A 19,709-nucleotide genomic window follows, 5' to 3' on the forward strand; every position below is an offset into this window, starting at 1 on the left:
TTTGGGAAAATCGTGATAAAAATAGTTGGGATCTGAAGGAAGCAAAAGTGTCCTTGATGTGTGATTCAGGGTTTATCTTTACTACAAGGCCTGGAGGGACAGGACACAGGGAATGGATTCCCAGTGCCAGAGGGCAGGGATGGATGGGATCTTGGGAATTAGGAATTGCTGGCTGGGCTGGAATTGCCAGAGCAGCTGTGGCTGCCCCTGGATCCCTGGAATGTCCAAGGCCAGGCTGGACACTGGGGTTTGGAGCACCCTGGGATGGTGGGAAGTGTCCCTGCCATGGAATTAGGGTGGCACTTGGATGGACTTGAAGGTTCCTCCAAACCCAAACCATTCCAGGATTGCTTTGGGAGTATCTGTGTCCCATCTGTAAGATTCCCAGAAAATCACAGAATCCCTGAGGTTGGAAAGGCCCTCCAAGACCATCAAATCCAAGCTGTGCCCAATCCCCACCTTGTCCCCAGCCCAGGGCACTGAGTGCCACATCCAGGAATTCCTTGGACACCTCCAGGGATGGAGACTCCACCACGAATCCAAGTGATCCCATTTCCAGACTGGTTTAAACTGGTGTGGGCCGAGCTTTCCTAGTGGAGAAGGTCAGTGTGAAAGGGAAAGTGCCCTGCAGGCCTCTGGCATTTCCCAAATCCATCCCTGCTTCCAGGAACTGGGACCCATGACTGCAGCTCTCATCCTCACACCACGGCTGCTCCTTGGAATCATCTTCCTTTGGGAATGGCCCCACCCTTGGACCCGTCACCAGGTCAAAGGAGACAACAGAAGGGGAGAACAAAGGGTTAAAATGTTCCAGTTTTGCTCCCATCCCACGGATCTCTCATAATTCCTGTTTCTCCTGGCAGCAATCAAAGGCTGGTGTCACCTGTTCTCTGTCTCTCCAGCTTTGCCATTCCCACCTCTCCCGGGGTTTGGGGTGCTCCCTGTGGTTTGATGAATTCCGTGTTAACACAATCCTGGGAGCAGCCTCCACGCATGAGGAATTTCCAAACAATCCTTTGGAGACAGGGCTGTGATCTCCTCGGCCTTTGATGTGAAGAGCACGAGGCTGAATTTATTGAATAAATCACCAGTGCAGCTTCCCTGAGTTTCCTCCTGTCTCTGCTTTTTGGGGGCAGCACTTCAGGCAGGATTTTTCCTTTTGGGATGTGCAAAGACCCCCCCCCCGAATCACCCTTAAATTAATTCGACCCCTGCTCATACCACGATGCAAAAATACAATTTTTTTGTAGTTGTTGTTGTTGTTGATTCAAAAAAAAGTAGACCAAGAGAATAAATGAAATTACAGATTCTTCTTCTTTTGTCATCTGCTTCGTTTTGCAGGACACGAGGCAATTCTCTTTGTAGCTTCCAGCTGGACTGGAAGTGTCCATGTGAGGATATTGATTATGACCTTTCCCTAATCTTCAAACCAAGAAATCCCTGATCCCAAGCTGGCTCCTAACCCAGCTTTGCTACAATCTTAAAAAGCAGGAAATAAGAAAATTATCACTTGGACAAGGATTTTCTTTCATTTATTCCCATTTCCACGTGCAGCTCAGAAGAGCAGGGAAGGGAAAATTTTGGTTGGACACAAAGGGGGGGGAATGTTTGTGACAGCCCCAACTTCCAGCCCTGACATTATTCCCTCACCAAAATCCTGCCTGGAATGATCCAGCAACCACAGCATAATCAGGAATATCAGTGCCTTGGCAGGGGAGATGGACGGGATAATTTAATTTGGTCTTTTGTATCTCTCCCTTCTGTGATCCTGCTGAGTTCTGGAGCTATTATTAAAGGCATTTTTTAAGGTATTTTAATTTACTCCTCCAAATGGATTCCCATCCATTCACTTCCCACCAAGTGAACGTTGTCAGGGACATTAGTGGGGTGATAAAATAGCTGCAGCTTCCCGCTGCTTTTAATGTGTTACATCCACCAGAAAAGTCATTAGCTCTTAGCCTTTAATACACCCTCTGCACTGCTGCAGGACTGTTTATCACTTAAAAGTGCCAGCACAGGCCAGGCTCTCCCTTTTATTAATCAATACACATTTGTGCAGGGAAAAGGGACTCACAGCCAGTCACTCCCAGCCTGGTTTGTGCTGTGAGAGCTGAAAAAAAAAAAAAAAAAAAACCAACGAAAAAATCCCCCCCAAAAAATCCCAAAAAACAAAAAAAAAAAATACAAAAAAACCCCAAAAAATAAAAAAAACCCCAACATCTCTGACATTTTCATATTCCTAGAAGTGGCTTTTACTCCGTTTTTTTTGGGTTTTTTTGTTTTTTTTTTTCACACAACTGCCCCAATTACAGGTGAGCTGGCGGCAAGGTGACAAATTGGTTTGAGCAGTGGCGAGTGGCAGCTTTCCCTCTCCTTTGTCATCCCTGCTCTAGAACATCATTAGCAGCTGCAGCACGGAATTAATGATGCTCAGGAGCAGAGCTGTCCATTTGGGAGCTCGTTTTTAACAAATGTTTTCACACACCTAGCCCAGTTTGGAGAATAAAACACCTCAGTGTTATTTTTATGTGCTCTGAAAAAAAAAAAAATTTTTTTTTTTCTTCCTTCCAGTCTCGAAACCTCAGTATTTAAAATATATTTATCTATTAAAAAAAAAAAAAAAAAAGTCTCGCTGGTGATGGTGAATATGAACGTTCAGTGATGCTCCTGGAAAGATACAGAGACCACGGCAAAGGCAGCTGGATGATGAAAAATCAAAATAAATTGGGAGAAAAAAAAAAAAAAAAAGGCTTGAGAAAGATTTAGAGCAGGGCTGAGCTCCCAAAAGGAAATGTTGTTGTGCCCCTGGGTTGGTGCTGTCCAGTGCAAAGGCTGCAATTAGGACCTAAATTCGACAAAATTAGTGAAAATTCAAGAGATCAGTGGAAAACAAAGGGTGAAATCCAGGAATGGGGGTAAAGGCCTAAGAGGGACCCTGAGCTAAGCCAGGCTGAGCTCCCAGGCTCACAGAAATGGCATTTCACTGGAATTACAAGCCAATTTCTCAGATTTTTTTTTTTGGCATCAGTGTCTAAAAGTCTCGTTTGTAGGTGTGAGAGAAAGCAGAGTGACCAGGCCAACGTCACCAGTGGGTTTTGGTGTAGGGGGGATCCCAAAATACACTCAAAATTCACCTTTCAGCACCAAAAATTCACTTTTCTGCACCAAAATTCACCTTTCAGCACCAAAATTCACTTTTCTTCACCAAAATTCACTTTTTTCAGCACCAAAATTCACTTTTCTGCACCAAAATTCACCTTTCAGCACCAAAATTCACTTTTTTTCTGCACCAAAATTCACTTTTCTGCACCAAAATTCACCTTTCTGGCTCACTCTTCGTTAGCCCAACCCTAATGAACGTGCTGAAGAATTCTTTGTTCACCAAATGAATCCCATGGGGAGAGGGCAGAGCCTTGCTGTGGATTCATCCCTCTGAGGAATCCCAAAGGATGACTTGCAGTAAAATTCAGTTTTCTTTTCCTGGGGATCAGTTTTATGCAAGGTTAAGGCCGGGCTTAAATGTAAAGGAGAAAAATATTTCCAAGGGGAATTTTTCCATCCCAATTTCCACCCAAAAAGGCAGAGGGTGACAATTTGGTTTTTCAGGTGTTTTTCAACAGAATGGGCAAAATTTTCCACCAGTGCAGCCTCCCCTCTCTGTGCTTGAACTGGGTCTGGTTAATTCTGGTTTTACTGGGTTTGTGCAGGGCTGGCCCCAGGAAATGGGAACTTTTTGTTCCAGTCAGGGACTGGAAAATTCCAAAAATTTGGTGAAATCCCAAATATTGAATGGAGTGTTTGGAGGAGGGAAATTCTTCTGCATGGTCACAGTAATACAGCAATGAGGAGATTTTATGGTTCATGTTCTCCTTTTTTTATTTTATTTTATTTTATTTTATTTTATTTTATTTTATTTTATTTTATTTTATTTTATTTTATTTTATGTTATGTTATGTTATTTTATTTTATTTTATTTTACTTTATTTTATTTTATTTTATTTTATTTTATTTTATGTTATGTTATTTTATTTTATTTTATTTTACTTTATTTTATTTTATTTTATTTTATTTTATTTTATTTTATTTTATTTTTAACAAATGTACATTTTGCTCTTCATCCACGCTCCAATTCACTGGAGCAAAGCTTTCCTGGATCACACAGTGCCAGGTAAATTAAGATTTAATTTAAATTTTAATTTAAATTTTAATTTAATTAAATTAAGATTTAATCCAAAATTTTGTTCGTGCACTCCTTTGTGCAACATCACATTTAAAGCAGATCCTGGGCTCACATCCATGGGGTGAATTCACCCAGGACCTCTCAGGATAAATTAAAATATCACCTGCATTGAAACAGGCAGAGTTATGGTTTAAAAAAAAGAAAAAAAAAAAAAATCCCTCGGGGTCAGGAATATTTGGGAAACAAAGTTGCAGTAGGGTTTAGTATAACAATAGGAACAATTGATATGAAATAATGGATTTTTCCTGGAAAAAAAGCTGGCAGACAAAAGCAGGCTATCAGATTGGAGGCTGGAAAAAAAAAAAATTAAAAAAAACTAAAAAACTTTGTCAAACCTGGATGTGCCAGAAAGAAAAGTGGGGGAAAAAAAAAGTGTTATCACTCCACGTGGGATAACACTGATCAGCACAGGAGGGAATTCAGACTCTTCCCTCTGTTAGCTAAAAAAAAAAAAAGAATTTAGTTATTTCAGGGCTGGTTTTACTCCTGTGTTTTATTATTTCACTGTTTTATTTTGGTGTTGGTGCTGGAATGGGGCTCCAGCGGCCTCGGGGCTGGTTTGGGTTATTTTAGAGGCACCAAAGGACATTAAAGAACCCATTTATCCCAAAATTCCAGGCAGGATGGCTCCATTCAGGTTTCAATGGTTCCCATCTCTAAACTCTGCTCATTTACTTCTTCCAGCGAGGTATTTGGGAGAAATTTGGGCAAAAGGTCCCAATTTTTATCTCCTTTTCCCATTGCCCTCCAAGGCACTCATTTCATATTTTTCAGCTCACTAGAGCCTGGCCAGGTATTTAAACTTCAGGAATTTTAAGTTTTGTCCATTGGGAATGGTCCCAAATTCAGAGCACTGAGCCTGGAGAGCTTTGGAAAATTTTTTTTTTCCCCTCTTTCCTGTGTTGCTTTAATTCCTGGGATCTGTTTGGTGCTTAAAAGTCAGGAGGTGTCAGCTCAACTCCAGCTTAAAAATTAGATCAGGCTTTATTAATTTTTCACCCTCATCTGGTGCCTTCCTCTGCCAAGGCATCTCAAGGAGATATTTTGTGATGGGCAATAATCTAAATTAAATCTAAATTAATAATGGACAACTTTTCCAGTGCCAAGGTCTCTTCCTCCATCTGCTGTCTCTTGGTGAAGACATTTCTGAGCAGGATATTCCCATTTCTTGTCTGCTTTCCCCAAGGAAATGGAGGGAGGGAATGGAGATTCTGCCTCCCAGGGCATGGGGAAAACTGTGATTTCTGAAAAAAAAAATTTAAAAAAAAAAATATATATATAAAATAAAAGAAAATAAAACAAAATAAAAGAAAATAAAACAAAAGAAAAGAAAAGAAAATAAGATAAAACAAAATAACATAAAATAAGATAAAATAAAACAAAATATAATATAATATAATATAATATAATATAATATAATATAATATAATATAATATAATATAATATAATATAATATAATATAATATAATATAATATAATATAATATAATATAATATAATATAATATAATATAATATAATATAATATAATATATAAAAAATTAAAATAAAATAAATTAAAATTAAATAAAAATATAACATAACATAAAACAAAATAAAATAACATAAAATAAAATAAGATAAAATAAAAGAAAAGAAAAAAACAAAATAAAATAAAACAAAATAAAATAAAATATAATATAATACAATATAATATATAAAATAAATTAAAATAAAATAAAACAAAATAAAATAAAATAAAAATATAAAATAACATAACATAAAACAAAATAAAATAACATAAAATAAAATAAGATAAAATAAAATAAAACAAAACAAAACAAAACAAAATAAAATAACATAAAATAAAATAAAATAAAATAAAATAAAATAAAATAAAATAAAATAAAATAAAATAAAATAAAATAAAATAAAATAAAATATTGAAGGGCAAGATTGTTCCTCTAATCCAAGTAGAAAATAAAATTCTGCATTTCCCATGCCTGGAAAAGTGCAAGGCTGGGTTGGATGGGGCTTGGAATAAGCTGGGATGGTGGAAGGGGTGGCACAGGATGGAATTTAAGGACCCTCCCAGCCCAAATTGTTCTGTGATTCCACGGAAAACTGAAAGTTCTGGAGGTTGGAGCTCTTGGTTTGAATCTCTGCGTGTTGAAGAATCACATTTATTGTCCTGAAAATGCATTTTTAGGGAAATCCTAAAATCACCCCCCCAGGCTGCCTCGGTTCCCCTCAGTGCTCTGTGTGTGCAGGCAGCGCACACAGCTGGGGCTGCAGGGGCACGAACCACAGGGGAATGCTGGAATAATGGAATCCCAAAGGAATGATGGAATAATGGAATCCCAAAGGAATGCTGGAATAATGGAATCCCAAAGGAATGCTGGAATAATGGAATCCCAAAGGAATGCTGGAATAATGGAATCCCAAAGGAATGCTGGAATAATGGAACCACAAAGGAATTGATGGAATCCCAAAGGAATGGCTGGAATAATGGAATCCCAAAGGAATTGATGGAATCCCAAAGGAATGGCTGGAATAATGGAATCCCAAAGGAATGCTGGAATAATGGAATCCCAAAGGAATTGATGGAATCCCAAAGGAATGCTGGAATAATGGAATCCCAAAGGAATGCTGGAATAATGGAATCCCAAAGGAATTGATGGAATCCCAAAGGAATGCTGGAATAATGGAACCACAAAGGAATGCTGGAATAATGGAACCACAAAGGAATGCTGGAATAATGGAATCCCAAAGGAATTGATGGAATCCCAAAGGAATGCTGGAATCCCAAAGGAATGCTGAAATCCCAAAGGAATGCTGGAATAATGGAACCACAAAGGAATGATGGAATAATGGAACCCCAAAGGAATTGATGGAATCCCAAAGGAATGGCTGGAATAATGGAATCCCAAAGGAATGCTGGAATCCCAAAGGAATGCTGAAATCCCAAAGGAATGCTGGAATAATGGAACCACAAAGGAATGATGGAATAATGGAACCCCAAAGGAATTGATGGAATCCCAAAGGAATGCTGGAATCCCAAAGGAATGGCAGGAATGTTGAAATCCCAAAGGAATGCTGGAATCCCAAAGGAATGGCAGGAATGTTGAAATCCCAAAGGAATGCTGGAATCCCAAAGGAATGCTGGAATAATGGAACCACAGGGGAATGCTGGAATAATGGAACCACAGGGGAATGCTGGAATAATGGAACCACAAAGGAATTGATGGAATCCCAAAGGAATGGCTGGAATAATGGAATCCCAAAGGAATGCTGGAATAATGGAATCCCAAAGGAATGGCTGGAATACTGAAACCCCAAAGGAATGGCTGGAATGCTGGAATCCCAAAGGAATTGATGGAATAATGAAATCCTAAAGGAATTTGTGGAATGCTAAAACCCTAAAGTAATGGCTGGAATGTTGGAATCCCAAAGGAATTGGTGGAATGCTGGAATCCCAAAAGAATTGGTGGAATATTGAAACCCCAAAGGAATTGTTGGAATCCTGAAATCCCAAAGGAATTGTTGGGATACCATCTCCAGCTGTGCCTGCTCTGTGTCACCCACATCTGGAGCAGGAATTCTGCCTGCCCTGGAGCTGCCTCACACCCCCCGAACCTCCAGCCCAGCCTGGAATTAGGAACAATCCCAGGAATAATGGCAAATATTTACAAAACCCATTAAAGACAAAACCCCACCGTGTTAATTCCCAGCAGGGCTCTCTGCTTTATCCTCGCAGCTGAGGGACTGGAGGGCGTCAGGAGGAAATTATTTTTAATTTTAATTTTTTTTTTTTTATTATTTTTAGCAGCCCTCAGCCTCTTTGAAACCTTTCCTGGAGGAGTAATGAACCATGCCCTGGCCGTGGGGTTGGGATTCAGGTGTGAGGGGCTGGATATTATTCCCTGGATGAGTTTCCTTGTTATTATGGGGGGGTTTTTTTGTTTTTTTAATTTTTTTTTAAGTGTCTGGCCACAAAATCAAGCTTTGATCACATCCATGTGCTGATAACGAACCCAGATGGGGCAGGGGCAGTGGGATTGTGGCTCTAATGTGGGAGCTGCCTTTCATTCTGGGGGCTTTCAGAAGCCCCAGGAGTGGCCCAGCTAACGAGTCCAGCTGTCCCCAAAAGTCTCTTCAGCCCGGGTGTCCCCAGGGACACGTGCAGGGGTGGCAGCAGGGCTTTGGCAAAGGTTGAGGTGTCACAGGGAAATGGCCATTACGGATCTGGCAGTGTCTTCTTTCAGATGGTAATTCCGTTTTTTTTCCCTCCCTTTTATTATTATTCTTTTTTTTTAATCATTCCAGTAGCTTTGTGTTCCCTTTAAATCACGAGGGTTTATTCTAAAATCCAGATACTGGCAGGAATTTTAATGTTGTTGAGGAAAATAAGTGGGGAAAACTCTATAAAAACCACAACGCTTTTAACATCCACTCGTGGGGTTTTTTGTTTTTTTTTTTTCCCAAATGCTGAGTTACAAAAAGGAATTGAAATGAGCTGGATGGAGGCCAGGTTTGATTCCTCCTGGTGTGGTTTGTGTCCAACCCAGGAGGGTTCACATGAGGATTCCTGGTAAAATTCCTGCTCCTGGGAAGCTGCAGGAGATCACTTGATCCCACCACGGCTCTGCTGGAAACACCAGCCCGGTGGAAAAGGAAAAATCTGATTATCCACACAAAAAGAAAGGAAAAATCTGATTATCCACACAAAAAGGAAAGGAATTGCTTTGGTCTCCTGTGTTGTTACATGAGCAAGGGAGAATTTTCTTCTCTTTTTTTTATTCCTGGTGACTTTTTTTTTTTTTATTAATAGTGACTTTAATCCCCCACCACATTTCCCGGCCTATTTTGGGCTTGACTTAAATCTCAAACCACATCAGGCTCTGCTCAGGTGAGACCTCACCTGCACAGCTGCCCTGGGGACAGCAGCAGCAGCACCTGGAGCAAATCCAGAGGAATCCATGGAGCTGCTCCAGGGCTGGGGGAGCTGGGGGTGCTCACCTGGAGATGGGAAGGATCCAGGGAGAGCTTCCAGAACATTCCAGGGAATAAAGGGGCTCCAGGAGAGCTGGAGAGGGACTGGGGACAAGGGACAGAGGGACAGGACACAGGGAATGGCTTCAGGATGGGAAAGGGGAGATTGGGGAATTGGGAATTCCTGGCTGGGCTGGGATTCCCAGCCATTTTTCCCACTTCTAGCAAGGAGCTGTTGTACCTCCTATAATTTTTTTCTATAATTTTTTGATAAGATATAATAAACATCCAAGCCCAAACACGAGAATTGTCTAATAATTGTTTCTAATAATCCTGGCTCAGAGGGAGGACAGAGACTGATGACAAAGCACTGGTGAGTGGTGCCAGGCCCAGCACACAGCCCCACCTCTCATGACTCTTATTACAATTAAACAATAATTATATTCAGTTACCAAACAATGCTTGCATTTAACAACCATTTCATTTATCACAGGTGTAGCCTCACATGACCTAGGAATAAACAAATCTCAATATTCATTCCCAGGGCCCAGTTCCCTTTCCCAGCCCCACCACACCCAACCTTCCTTTCCACCCCCCTGGATCTATTGGATGCAATTCGGATTTTTTTAGAAACATTTTAACCCTGTGCTCTCACTCACACCTGGGCTTTTGTCCCCTCCCCAGAGCACGGTGATCGTGGAGAAGACAGTGCAGGACCTGATGAACCTGATGCACGACCTGAGTGCCTACTCTGACCAGTTCCTGCACATGGTGTGTGTGAAGCTGCAGGAGTACAAGGACACCTGCACCCTGGCCTACAGGTACTGTGAGCTTTGGGGCCTCCTGCTGCTCCTGAGGCACCCACACTGTCGGGTGGTTTTCTTTCAAAAAGCCGCCCAGCAGCTCATTGTTGCTTGGAAGGTGTTTGTTGCAGAAGGAATAAACAGCCTCGAAGGGAAAAAACAGAGCAAGGCAGTGGCAAAATGCACGTGGCAAAAAGCAGTGACAAAATGCAATGACATAAAGCAATGGCAAAATGCAAATGGAAGAATGCACATGGCATAATGCAATGGCAAAATGCAATGGCAAAATGCAAATGGAAAAATGCACATGGCATAATGCAATGGCAAAATGCAATGGCATAATGCACATGGAAAAATGCAATGGCAAAATGCAATGGCATAAAGCCATGGCACAGAGCCCCAGCTCTCCCTCATGCATGTTCTTTTATAAAAACTTTCCAGCTAGCTAAGACACAAACTCAAACCACCACTCCTTAACCTGTTAGAATTCTGGTTTGTTAGCATGCCAGGCTATGTATAAACTACATTCATGGCTTACCTTATTCCAAATGAAAAATGTCAGCAATATTCTTAACTCTCTTATGTCTGAAGCTGGGCTCTTGGAGCCTCCAAGGAAACACCAGTGTGTTTTTCAACCTTCACTAGAACATGTGCTACTTCTCAGGCATCTAAGACCTTTTATTTACTAAAAGCTCTTAAAAATTATTCTATTTACTTACTTACTCACTCCATCTATTCACTTACTCATTCCATCACCTCACTTCTCACTCATGCTAAAACCTAAACTTTCACCTCTGCCTTATGTGTGAGTGGATTCACACACTTCAATCCATCCAAAGGTTTTAATTCAATCCCTGCACTCTGGTTTCTCTCTGAAGAATTCAGAGAAGCTCCTGCCTTCCTGACTCCAACAGGTACAGCCCCAAAAACACAGCCCAGGGCGGGGAATTGCAGCTCTTTCTGCTCTGAGGGGCTCAGGAGTTGCTTCCTAAATCATCTCTGCTGGGGTGGTCAAAGGTGTTTCCACCTCTGGGTAAAAAAGCTGGGATAATGGTCAGGGGAATTGTTCTTCTTTATGGGGTAAATTGTGGAGTTGTGGTTTCCCAGTGGATTTCTCCACATCACGGTGTGGTTTAGGGTCTGAGATGTGGATGGCAGTGGTGGTAGAGCTTAGAAATTACTCCAGTTCTTCCCTCAGTCAGGCAGGGTGAGACCTGCCAGGACCTAAAGGGGCTCCAGGAGAGCTGGAGAGGGACTGGGGACAAGGGACAGAGGGACAGGACACAGGGATGGATGGGATCTTGGGAATTAGGAATTGCTGGCTGGGCTGGAATTGCCAGAGAATCCCTGGAATGTCCAAGGCCAGGCTGGACACTGGGGTTTGGAGCACCCTGGGATGGTGGGAGGTGTCCCTGCCATGGGGTGGGAACTGGATTGTCCCTTCCAACCCAAACCATTCCAGAATTCCATGATAAAAGGTGATCTCAAGTCACTGAGAGTCTCAAGTGTCATCTTTAAAAATAAATGGCTGAATGTGCCTTTTGCTCTCTGGTAAAGTCACTCAGATTGTCCATTTGAACATTTGCAAGGAATTCAGCTTTATTTGAATTAATTCTGTTGAGATTTGGGTGCTCAGGTCTCACGGCAATTTAGGAATTTCAGGAGGAGAGGAAATGGGCATAAGTTGCACCAGGAGAGATTTAGATTGGATATCAGGAAAAATTTCTCCCCTGAAAGGTTGGTCAGGCACTGGAAGGAGCTGCCCAGGGCAGGGTGGAGTCCCCATCCCTGGGGAGGCTGCAAAGCCTCTGGATGTGACACCAGAGTGGCCCTGGCAGTGCTGGGAATGGCTGGATTCAATCCTAGAAAGTCTTTTCCAACCTCAGTGGTTCAGGGATTTTAGGAATCAGTAACCACATAAATCCACAGCCACTGGGTTGAGTGAAAGTTGCCATAAAGTGACAGGGATGTCACTTTAAATGCTCCATTTAAATGTCAGTTTAAATAAATGCTCTGTCCTTGTTCCATTGGCATTTTGGGATGATCCATCCCTAACTTTCCCCAGCCAAAGCATGGAAGATCAAAGCACCACAATCCCCCTGGCCATGGACGTGGCTGGGTTTAACCCTTCAAGTACCGGATTTAGCAGAGATTCCCTGGGTAAATATCAATAAATAATTTCTAAGGACATCCCAAATATCAATAAATAACTTCTAGGCACATCCCAGTTATCCACCTGTAAAACCAGGGCAGGAAAAGCAGGATCACGCCCCATCCTGTGGGGATAAATAATTCCATTAAAAACCACTACAAGATGCTGCAGGAATGAGGGCTGGAATAGCTGCTCTACATCATCCCCTCCGTGGCTATTGAGCCTGAAAAAGCCTTTGTGCTTCCTGACCAAGAAATTACTTTTTATTCAGGAAAAACTTCATCCAGCAAATGGGCTCATCATCATCATCATCATCATCATCATCATCATCATCATCATCATCATCATTAACAATAGCAGCGAGCAGAGGCAAAACTTTGCCTGAACACTCCCCTAAATCGGGAGCTGCTCGTGTCCCATTGTCCAAAATGTTCCTTTTTTTACCCAAAACTTGCCTGCCCGGAGCCAGACAATGGATTTGATTTGTTTGGCTGGAACTTGAAGGTCCTTCCTTCCTTCCTTTGCCATTCCTGGCTTTTGGCACCTGCTGAGGGCTAATTAGGACAATGCTAATTTGGCCATCTCCTGATTGCAGCGAGAGGAGAAAACAGGAAATGTTCTCGTTTTGCTGCTGGCAAATGACTGAAATAGAAATCCTGGAATATCCATTCCCGGGAACGCAGGGGAGAGGAGCAGCTCCTGGTGCTCATCCACGGGGATGTTGTGCCCTCTGCAGGGATTTGGGCTCCACACAGCCCTGCCCTTTGCTCCAGGCTTTTCCCCTGGGCTGTTGGGATGGATAAATCCCGATGTTGGTGGAGTCAGGATTATCCACAGCTCCTAAAAATCAGGATAAACTCCTCCGAGCTGCGAGTCCAGCCCATCTAGCAAAGCTGAGGCTCTCGGGATGGCAAAAAGTGAGAATTTGGGAAGCCAGAAAGGTGGTTTTTGGGGTTTTTTTTTGGTAGGAATTGTTCCTTCAGGGGGAATGTGAGCAAATGAAGGTGAAAAGCATCCAAAGGGAGGCTCCTCCAGGCAGGATTTTATCCAGAATTCTCGGGGAGGACGCCAGCGCTGGGAAATGCACAGCCGAGATTGTTCATGCCTGAGCTGTGTTTGCCTCCTGTTTTCCGGGGATTTCAACAGAAAAATATCAAACCTGAGGGGGCTGGATGGGATTGGACATTTCCCATAAATAGCAGCTCTCGTGTGTTAATTGATGACGAATTTTAGAAGTTTCGTGTAGGTGAGGTGCCTCCTGCAAATCACATTTTTGTCCAAATTCCAGTTTGCCACCCAAACTGTTTACAAAACGTCAGCTCTCATTTCTGACTAATTGATGAAGGGCTGGGGCTGAAAATGCAAATAAAAACGGGAGATGGAGCCCCCAAACCTCCTGCCGTGCTGGCAGCACTTTCCAGTCGTGTCCAACCCCCATCTCCAGCAGATTTCCAGGAGAGCAGCTCAACTCCCGAGTTTAAAAACCATTTTTTTCTGTTAAAAACCACAGTATAAACCCACTTTTATGGGATTTCTGGAGATTCTGAAAGGAGAAACCTGCCCAGTTCCCAGCTGCTGCCCTTAACACGAACCCTTCTTTTTAATCTTCTGCCAACACCCTTCTCTGACAAAATTTGCTGCCTCAAATGCAAAAATTCATCTCTTTCCGTGCCCTTCTACATAAATTTGCTAATATTTACTCATGTCCACGTTGAAATTGCACATTTTTATTTCGTTGTCCATTCTGTCCTGTGTGTCCACCCATCTTCATCCTCACCTCGTTCATTTTTGAACCCCTCTGAAGGTTCTGAGTCAAGGAATCCCTCACCCAAATGAGTCCTTTTAGTTCCAAAAAGAGATATAAGCATCACCAAAATGTGGCTCAGAGAGTTTAAAAAGTGATTAAATCCTCTGGAGGTGCTCAGCTCCCTCTCTGGAGGCAGCTCCTGGTGACCAAGCTCCTTTGGCTGAACTCTCCCAGCTAAATCTGGGGGGGAAAAATGGAAAATAACTGGGCCTGGACAGCTCAAAAAGAAAAGAAACCTCTCCTGCTTTCCAGCCAGGCAAAATAAATTTAAGTCCCTTTTCTATTGAGAAAGAGCAGATGAATTCAGCCAAAATGTGGCAGCCAGACAGGATTTTTTGGATTGCCCAGGAAATGCTGCTTCTTAGTGGCATCTTCCCCTCCTTGCATGAACTTTTGGGTTTTAAATTGCATTTTTGGCTCTTTTTGGGGCAGGGTGTCCCCTCAGCCTGGCCCAGCTGCTTTTTAACCCTTGGCAGCACGAGCTCAGCATGGAAAAATCACCATGGGAAGAGGGAAAAACCATCCAAAAAATCCACCTGGCACCAGGGCAGAGGAGCCCAATCAGCCCCTGTGGCTTCCAGATGTTTCCTGCTGTGTCCAGGGATATTCCCATATTATTTCCCATCAAAGGGATGATTCCTCACAGTGCAGGATTGGCACCTGGGAAGGTGCTGGAACACTCCAGGATTTTGGCCGTGGCATCAAGGCTGTGTCTCCAACATTCCCCCCTCACCAGCAGGCTGGGAATGGGAAAGATTTTAGGAAAGATTTTAGGAATGGCATATCCAGGACAGCTGTCCCAGACTGATATTCCATATTTTTGATGTCTGCTCCACAATAAAAGGTTTTTTTTTTTCCCATCATTTTTCCTCCCTCTGTCCTCTGAGGATGGAACAGCTTGGTGGGCACCTGGATCCAGGCAAGGTCAGCTCCCTCTGGCAGCAGCAGGAAAAGTTATGGAGGAGAAAAGCTGGGAATAAAATGTGGGAAAAAGGAGTTGGGAAAAGCTGGGTGTCCAACAGAGATCAGGGATGTTCCACCCTATCAGCATCTTCTTGATCAGGGGGTGGTTGAAGTAAAATTAAAAAAAACAACAAAAAAAACCAACATCAATAAAAACCAGGAGGTGTTGGAAGCCTGGGAAAGAGTGGGGATGGAATTCCAAGGGATCCATGCAGTGCTGGGGCTCTGGGATTCATGGATCTTGTGCAGAGAGGATTCCCCATCCCTGGAATTGTCCCAGGCCAGGCTGGATGGGGCTGGCAGCACCCTGGGACAGTGGCAGCTGTCCCTGCCCGTGGATGGGGTGGGTCTGGATGGGTTTTAAGGTCCCTTCCAACCCAAACCACTCCAAGATTCCTCGGACCAAAAGGTGAGGAGAGCTGGAATCGTGGATTAGGCTCGTGGTGGGAAAACTCTTGACCCTGGAAAAGCAGGGAGAGCAGGATTGGGTTTGCAGCTTGTCAGAGCATCCCAAAATCCTCCCCCCCCAGCACTGACTCCACGAACAATTGGGATTTTGAGGGCAGGGGACAATAAGGATCACAAACCAGAGAGGTGGCTCTGTGTAATTCCATGGGGACACTCCCAAAAATGCCTCGGAGGTGTGGAAATCTGAAGGGCCACGATCAGGCTGGAAATGATTGAAGAGAGCAAAGAGTGGAGGTGGAGAGAGCTGAGCTGAGAGGGGAAATAACGGGGAGTAATGGGCTGAAATGGAGGAAAATAAAACACGAGCTCGGTATCAGGAGGGTTGTTTTTTTTTTTTTTTATCCAAGAGTTGGATTTGTTGAAGTGTGAAATAGACTCCCAAGGGAAGGAGAGCATTTCTGCAGCCATTTAAATGTGCAGAGGACAAAGCCCTGGCTGATGAATTCCCTGGAACAGTTGTCTTGCCTTGGCACAGCAATGCCCAGATATCATCAAATCCCCTTTTTCCATCTCAGATTTCAGAGATGCTGGTGGAGCTCTTTTATCCCCCTCTCAGTTTTCACCAGGGGGGGAAAAAATAAAATACTTTTTTTTTTTTTTTTTAGTTTGGTATTTTTCCCCCCCCCCCCGAGTGGAAAAACACCAACTCCCTCCCAGCAGCAGAAGGCCAAACAGGAATGTTGACACCCAGGTCTTGTGTGGCTGGAAACAAAACTCAGCCTTTTGTGTGTGACAGATTGAAGGTGGAACTCGAAGGGAAGGGGAAATTTGTTTGTGAGTGCGAGTGACAAATCCTTTTTCACGAATCCTGTGCGGTTCCTGAGCTGAGTTTGTTTTCCTGGTGGATGGGGAAAGGGTGGGAAGAGAAATGAGCTGTTCTCTTCAGGATGGATTCAGAGCTGGCTCCTGTCTCCGTGCCTTTCTCACTGATTTCCTTTGCAAAACACAGATGCTCGGGGTGTTGTTGTTGTTTTTATTTCTCTTTATTCCCCAAATCAGCCCAGCATTCCAGCCTGGATCTGGGAAAATGAGGCTGGAATGGCTCTGCCAGGTCCATGTCAGGGGGTGCTGGGTGTGGGGTGTCTCTGGTGGTTCTTTCTCTCCATTCCAACCTGGAGCCAGGCTGGGAGAGCTGGGAATGTTCCCCTGGAGAAAAGAAAATTCCAGGGAGAGCTTCCAGAACATTCCAGGGCCTGGAGGGGCTCCAGGAGAGCTGGAGAGAGACTGGGGACAAGGGACAGAGGGACAGGACACAGGGATGGATGGGATCTTGGGAATTAGGAATTGCTGGCTGGGCTGGAATTGCCAGAGAATCCCTGGAATGTCCCAGGCCAGGTTGGACATTGGGGTTTGGATCCCCTGGGACAGTGGGAGGTGTCCCTGCCATGGCAGGGGTGGAAATTGAGAATCTTTAAGGTCCTGGATTGACCCCTCCAAGCACAGCATCCCTTTGATCTCCTGAATTTCCCAGTCAGGAATTCAGATGAGTTATCCTGCCAAAAATATGAAACTGGGAAATTCTTCCCAATTGGAACACGCTGCAATCCCTGACTCAGTTTCCCACGTAGGAATTTGCTGGAATCTCCATCAGGAAATGCTTTGAGTTATTTGAAAAGAAGATCCTGGACCCTTCATTCCCCTTGCAGTGACTCCAGCATGGGCAGGGCTGAGATTCCAGGGGAAAATAATCCATGGAGACACCAGTGCAGGGTGATCTCCTCCAGCTGGGTGCCAAATTGAATTCCCAGGGTTGGAGAATTTAGGAAAGTGACCCTTTTCCCCTTAAAAGATATCTCCAAGTCCATCAGGAGTTGTGTGGTTAAGGGAATTTCCTACCCTGTCCTTTCCATGTGAGCTCTGTGTGGAATTCCACTCTGGATCCTTTCCTCATGGCTTAATCCCCATTCGTGTGACAGAGAATTCAATGACTAACACGGAATTAAATTTAAAAAGCACGTTTTGCTCCCCTCTGAGGTTGGTTTTTTGCTGCTTTCCCTGCAGGACCATCGTGCAGTCGGATGAGAAGCTGGTGATCAGTGCATCCTGGGCCAAGGATGATGATATCAGCAGGCTCCTGAAATCCCTGCCCAACTGGAGCAACATGGCTCAGCCCAAGCAGCTGAGGCCCAAGAGGGAGGAGGAGGAGGATTTTATAAGGTAAAACACTGTGGGGACTTGGGAAAGGGTTTCAAGGAGAGCAGCAGCAAAAATTAGGAAAGGGTTTGTGATGTTTTTTTGTAGCTGTCGAGTCCCCAGGTGGGAGGAGAATCGTGGAAACATTTGGGAAATGGGAAAAACTTTGGAGATCATCGAGTCCAAGCATTCCCAGCCCTGCCAAGGCCACCACTGACCGTGTCCCCAAGTGCCACATCCACATGGATTTAAATCCCTGACTCCACCACTGTCCTGGGCAGCTCTTTTGAGGGGAAGAAATCTTCCCAATATCCAACCTCAGCTTTTCCTGGTGCAATCCCTGTTCACTCTGTTTGTTGTTCAAACGAAGCCATTTGGGGAATTGTCCTTGTGATCCAAGTCAGGGAAGTGCCTGGGGTCGGGGGAGGAAAGGATTGTTTGGAATCCAGGCAAATCCTCGTCCTGCTGGTTGGTGCTGCCCTGATCACCCACGTGATGAAAGGAGCAGAATTTTCTGGTTGTACTGGGCAGGAATCCCCAAAATTAGTGCTGTTCAAAGGAATCTTTAATTTGAGCCATGACCTGGTGGAGTTTCCCCCTCCATCCCAACTCCAGCAACTAACTCAGGAGAGAAAAATGAAAAATTCCAGTACTTCCAGCAGGAATTCTTTTGGAGACAACTCTCTGTGCCCAAACCAGGTTGTTGCTACCTTTCATGGCAGTGAAAGCCTGGGAGGAGGCAAATTCCCTTTCCCTTCGTGCTGGGAATGGCTCAGCTCCTGTGAGATTCCAAAGCCTGCACGTTCCCATCCCTATTCATCACTTCCTTGATTGGCACTTGGCTGTAAAAATGGAGGAGGAGGAGGAGGAGGAGGAGAAGCTGTTGAAAATAACAAGTTTAATTTTCCCAGATTGTCATTTTCCTCCTTCCCTGCCTGGAAGGGATGCAGCCTGCACAGGGTGGGATTTGTGGGGTCACAGAAAGGTTTTCAGTTTGGATTTAAAACATCCCCAGTGGAGCAGGGAGAGGCTGCAGAGCCCTTGAGGTGTCTGGGCAGTCCCCGAGTTGAATTTCATGGGTTCAGTCCTGGCCTGCTTTCACATTTATCCTTCATTTCCTCACCTGGGAAGCTCCTGCTGGCTCTCCCTGTGATTCCTGATCCATCACAGTGGGACAGCAAAGCTCCAATGGGCTCTGCTGGCTGAGTGGGAATTCCTGGCCAGGCAAAAAAAAAAAAAAAAAAAAAAGGATGGCTGAGCTCAGCCTGATGCTGACAGAGCCAACATTTTCATCCTAATATGCATTTTATTCTATTTATTCCATTCTCCTGGCCATTAACCGAAATATTTTGTGACACTGGATCAGAGGAGCTCCAATGGAAAGTCTTTAGGAAAAGCCTATTAAGTCATCCCCACAGAATTTCCCGGGAAAAGCTCCCGTGCCCTGGCTTTTTTCAGCCCAGGATTTAGGACAAAGATCTTTTCTCAGCATCTGTTTGCACAGAGCATCATCTATTTAATCCCCAGTTCCTCCCAGTGCTGTGTGAACTGCTCCTGGAGCATTAATTTAAATTCATAATAATTGGTCTGGGCCAGATTTAGCCATTGATGGCTTAGAAACTTCCTCCAGGATGGGTGGTGGTTGAATAGATCCCTCCTGAAAGCTTCAAAATCAAACTAATTGCTCGTCCAATTTTTTTTTTTTTGTCATCCTCTTCCCATTTCAGCAGCCTTCCCTCAGCCTTTTCTCCTAATACAAAGGAACATGATTTCTTCACTGCTGCTGCTGCTTCTTTCTCTTGGCACTGCTGATGAGTTGGGAATAATTCTGCCCGGACACTGCAGTGGAGCCAGAGGGAAGTGGGTGCTGTGGATTGCTTGGTTAGCAGGGAATGGGAGAGCTCATTTCATTTCACCCCTGAGATATTTAAAATTTCAATATTTGGTGTTCATGGGCCCTCATTCTTGGCTAGCAGGGCAGGACTGCACATCCCTTCCTGGAAAAGAAGCTTCAAGCCTGATGAAATTTGGGAAAATGTTCTTTTTGGACATGGAGCTACTCAGCAGCATCCCTTTTATGAGTCTTGGTAAATTAAACAAATCCTGAAAGTTCTCCACCAGTTTTTGTCCCGTGGCAGCAGAAGAGATCCATGCAAAGTTTTCCTTCCCTCCC

The 19,709-nt window shown here is 43.9% G+C and overlaps 1 protein-coding gene across 1 annotated transcript in view; it reads left to right on the plus strand.

Moving 5' to 3' along the window:
• The window catches only part of EXOC4 (exocyst complex component 4), a 309,923-nt gene that overhangs the window by 235,904 nt on the left and 54,310 nt on the right, over positions 1 to 19,709 (plus strand). The window contains exons 12-13 of the mRNA XM_088165994.1: positions 9,895 to 10,031; positions 17,405 to 17,560. Coding sequence (XP_088022120.1) covers positions 9,895 to 10,031; positions 17,405 to 17,560 — 293 coding nt within the window. The remainder of the gene's footprint in view (positions 1 to 9,894; positions 10,032 to 17,404; positions 17,561 to 19,709) is intronic.

The sequence above is a fragment of the Sturnus vulgaris genome, chromosome 5, assembly GCF_052056855.1.
Source record: "Sturnus vulgaris isolate bStuVul1 chromosome 5, bStuVul1.hap1, whole genome shotgun sequence".
Classification (NCBI taxonomy): Eukaryota; Metazoa; Chordata; class Aves; order Passeriformes; family Sturnidae; genus Sturnus; species Sturnus vulgaris.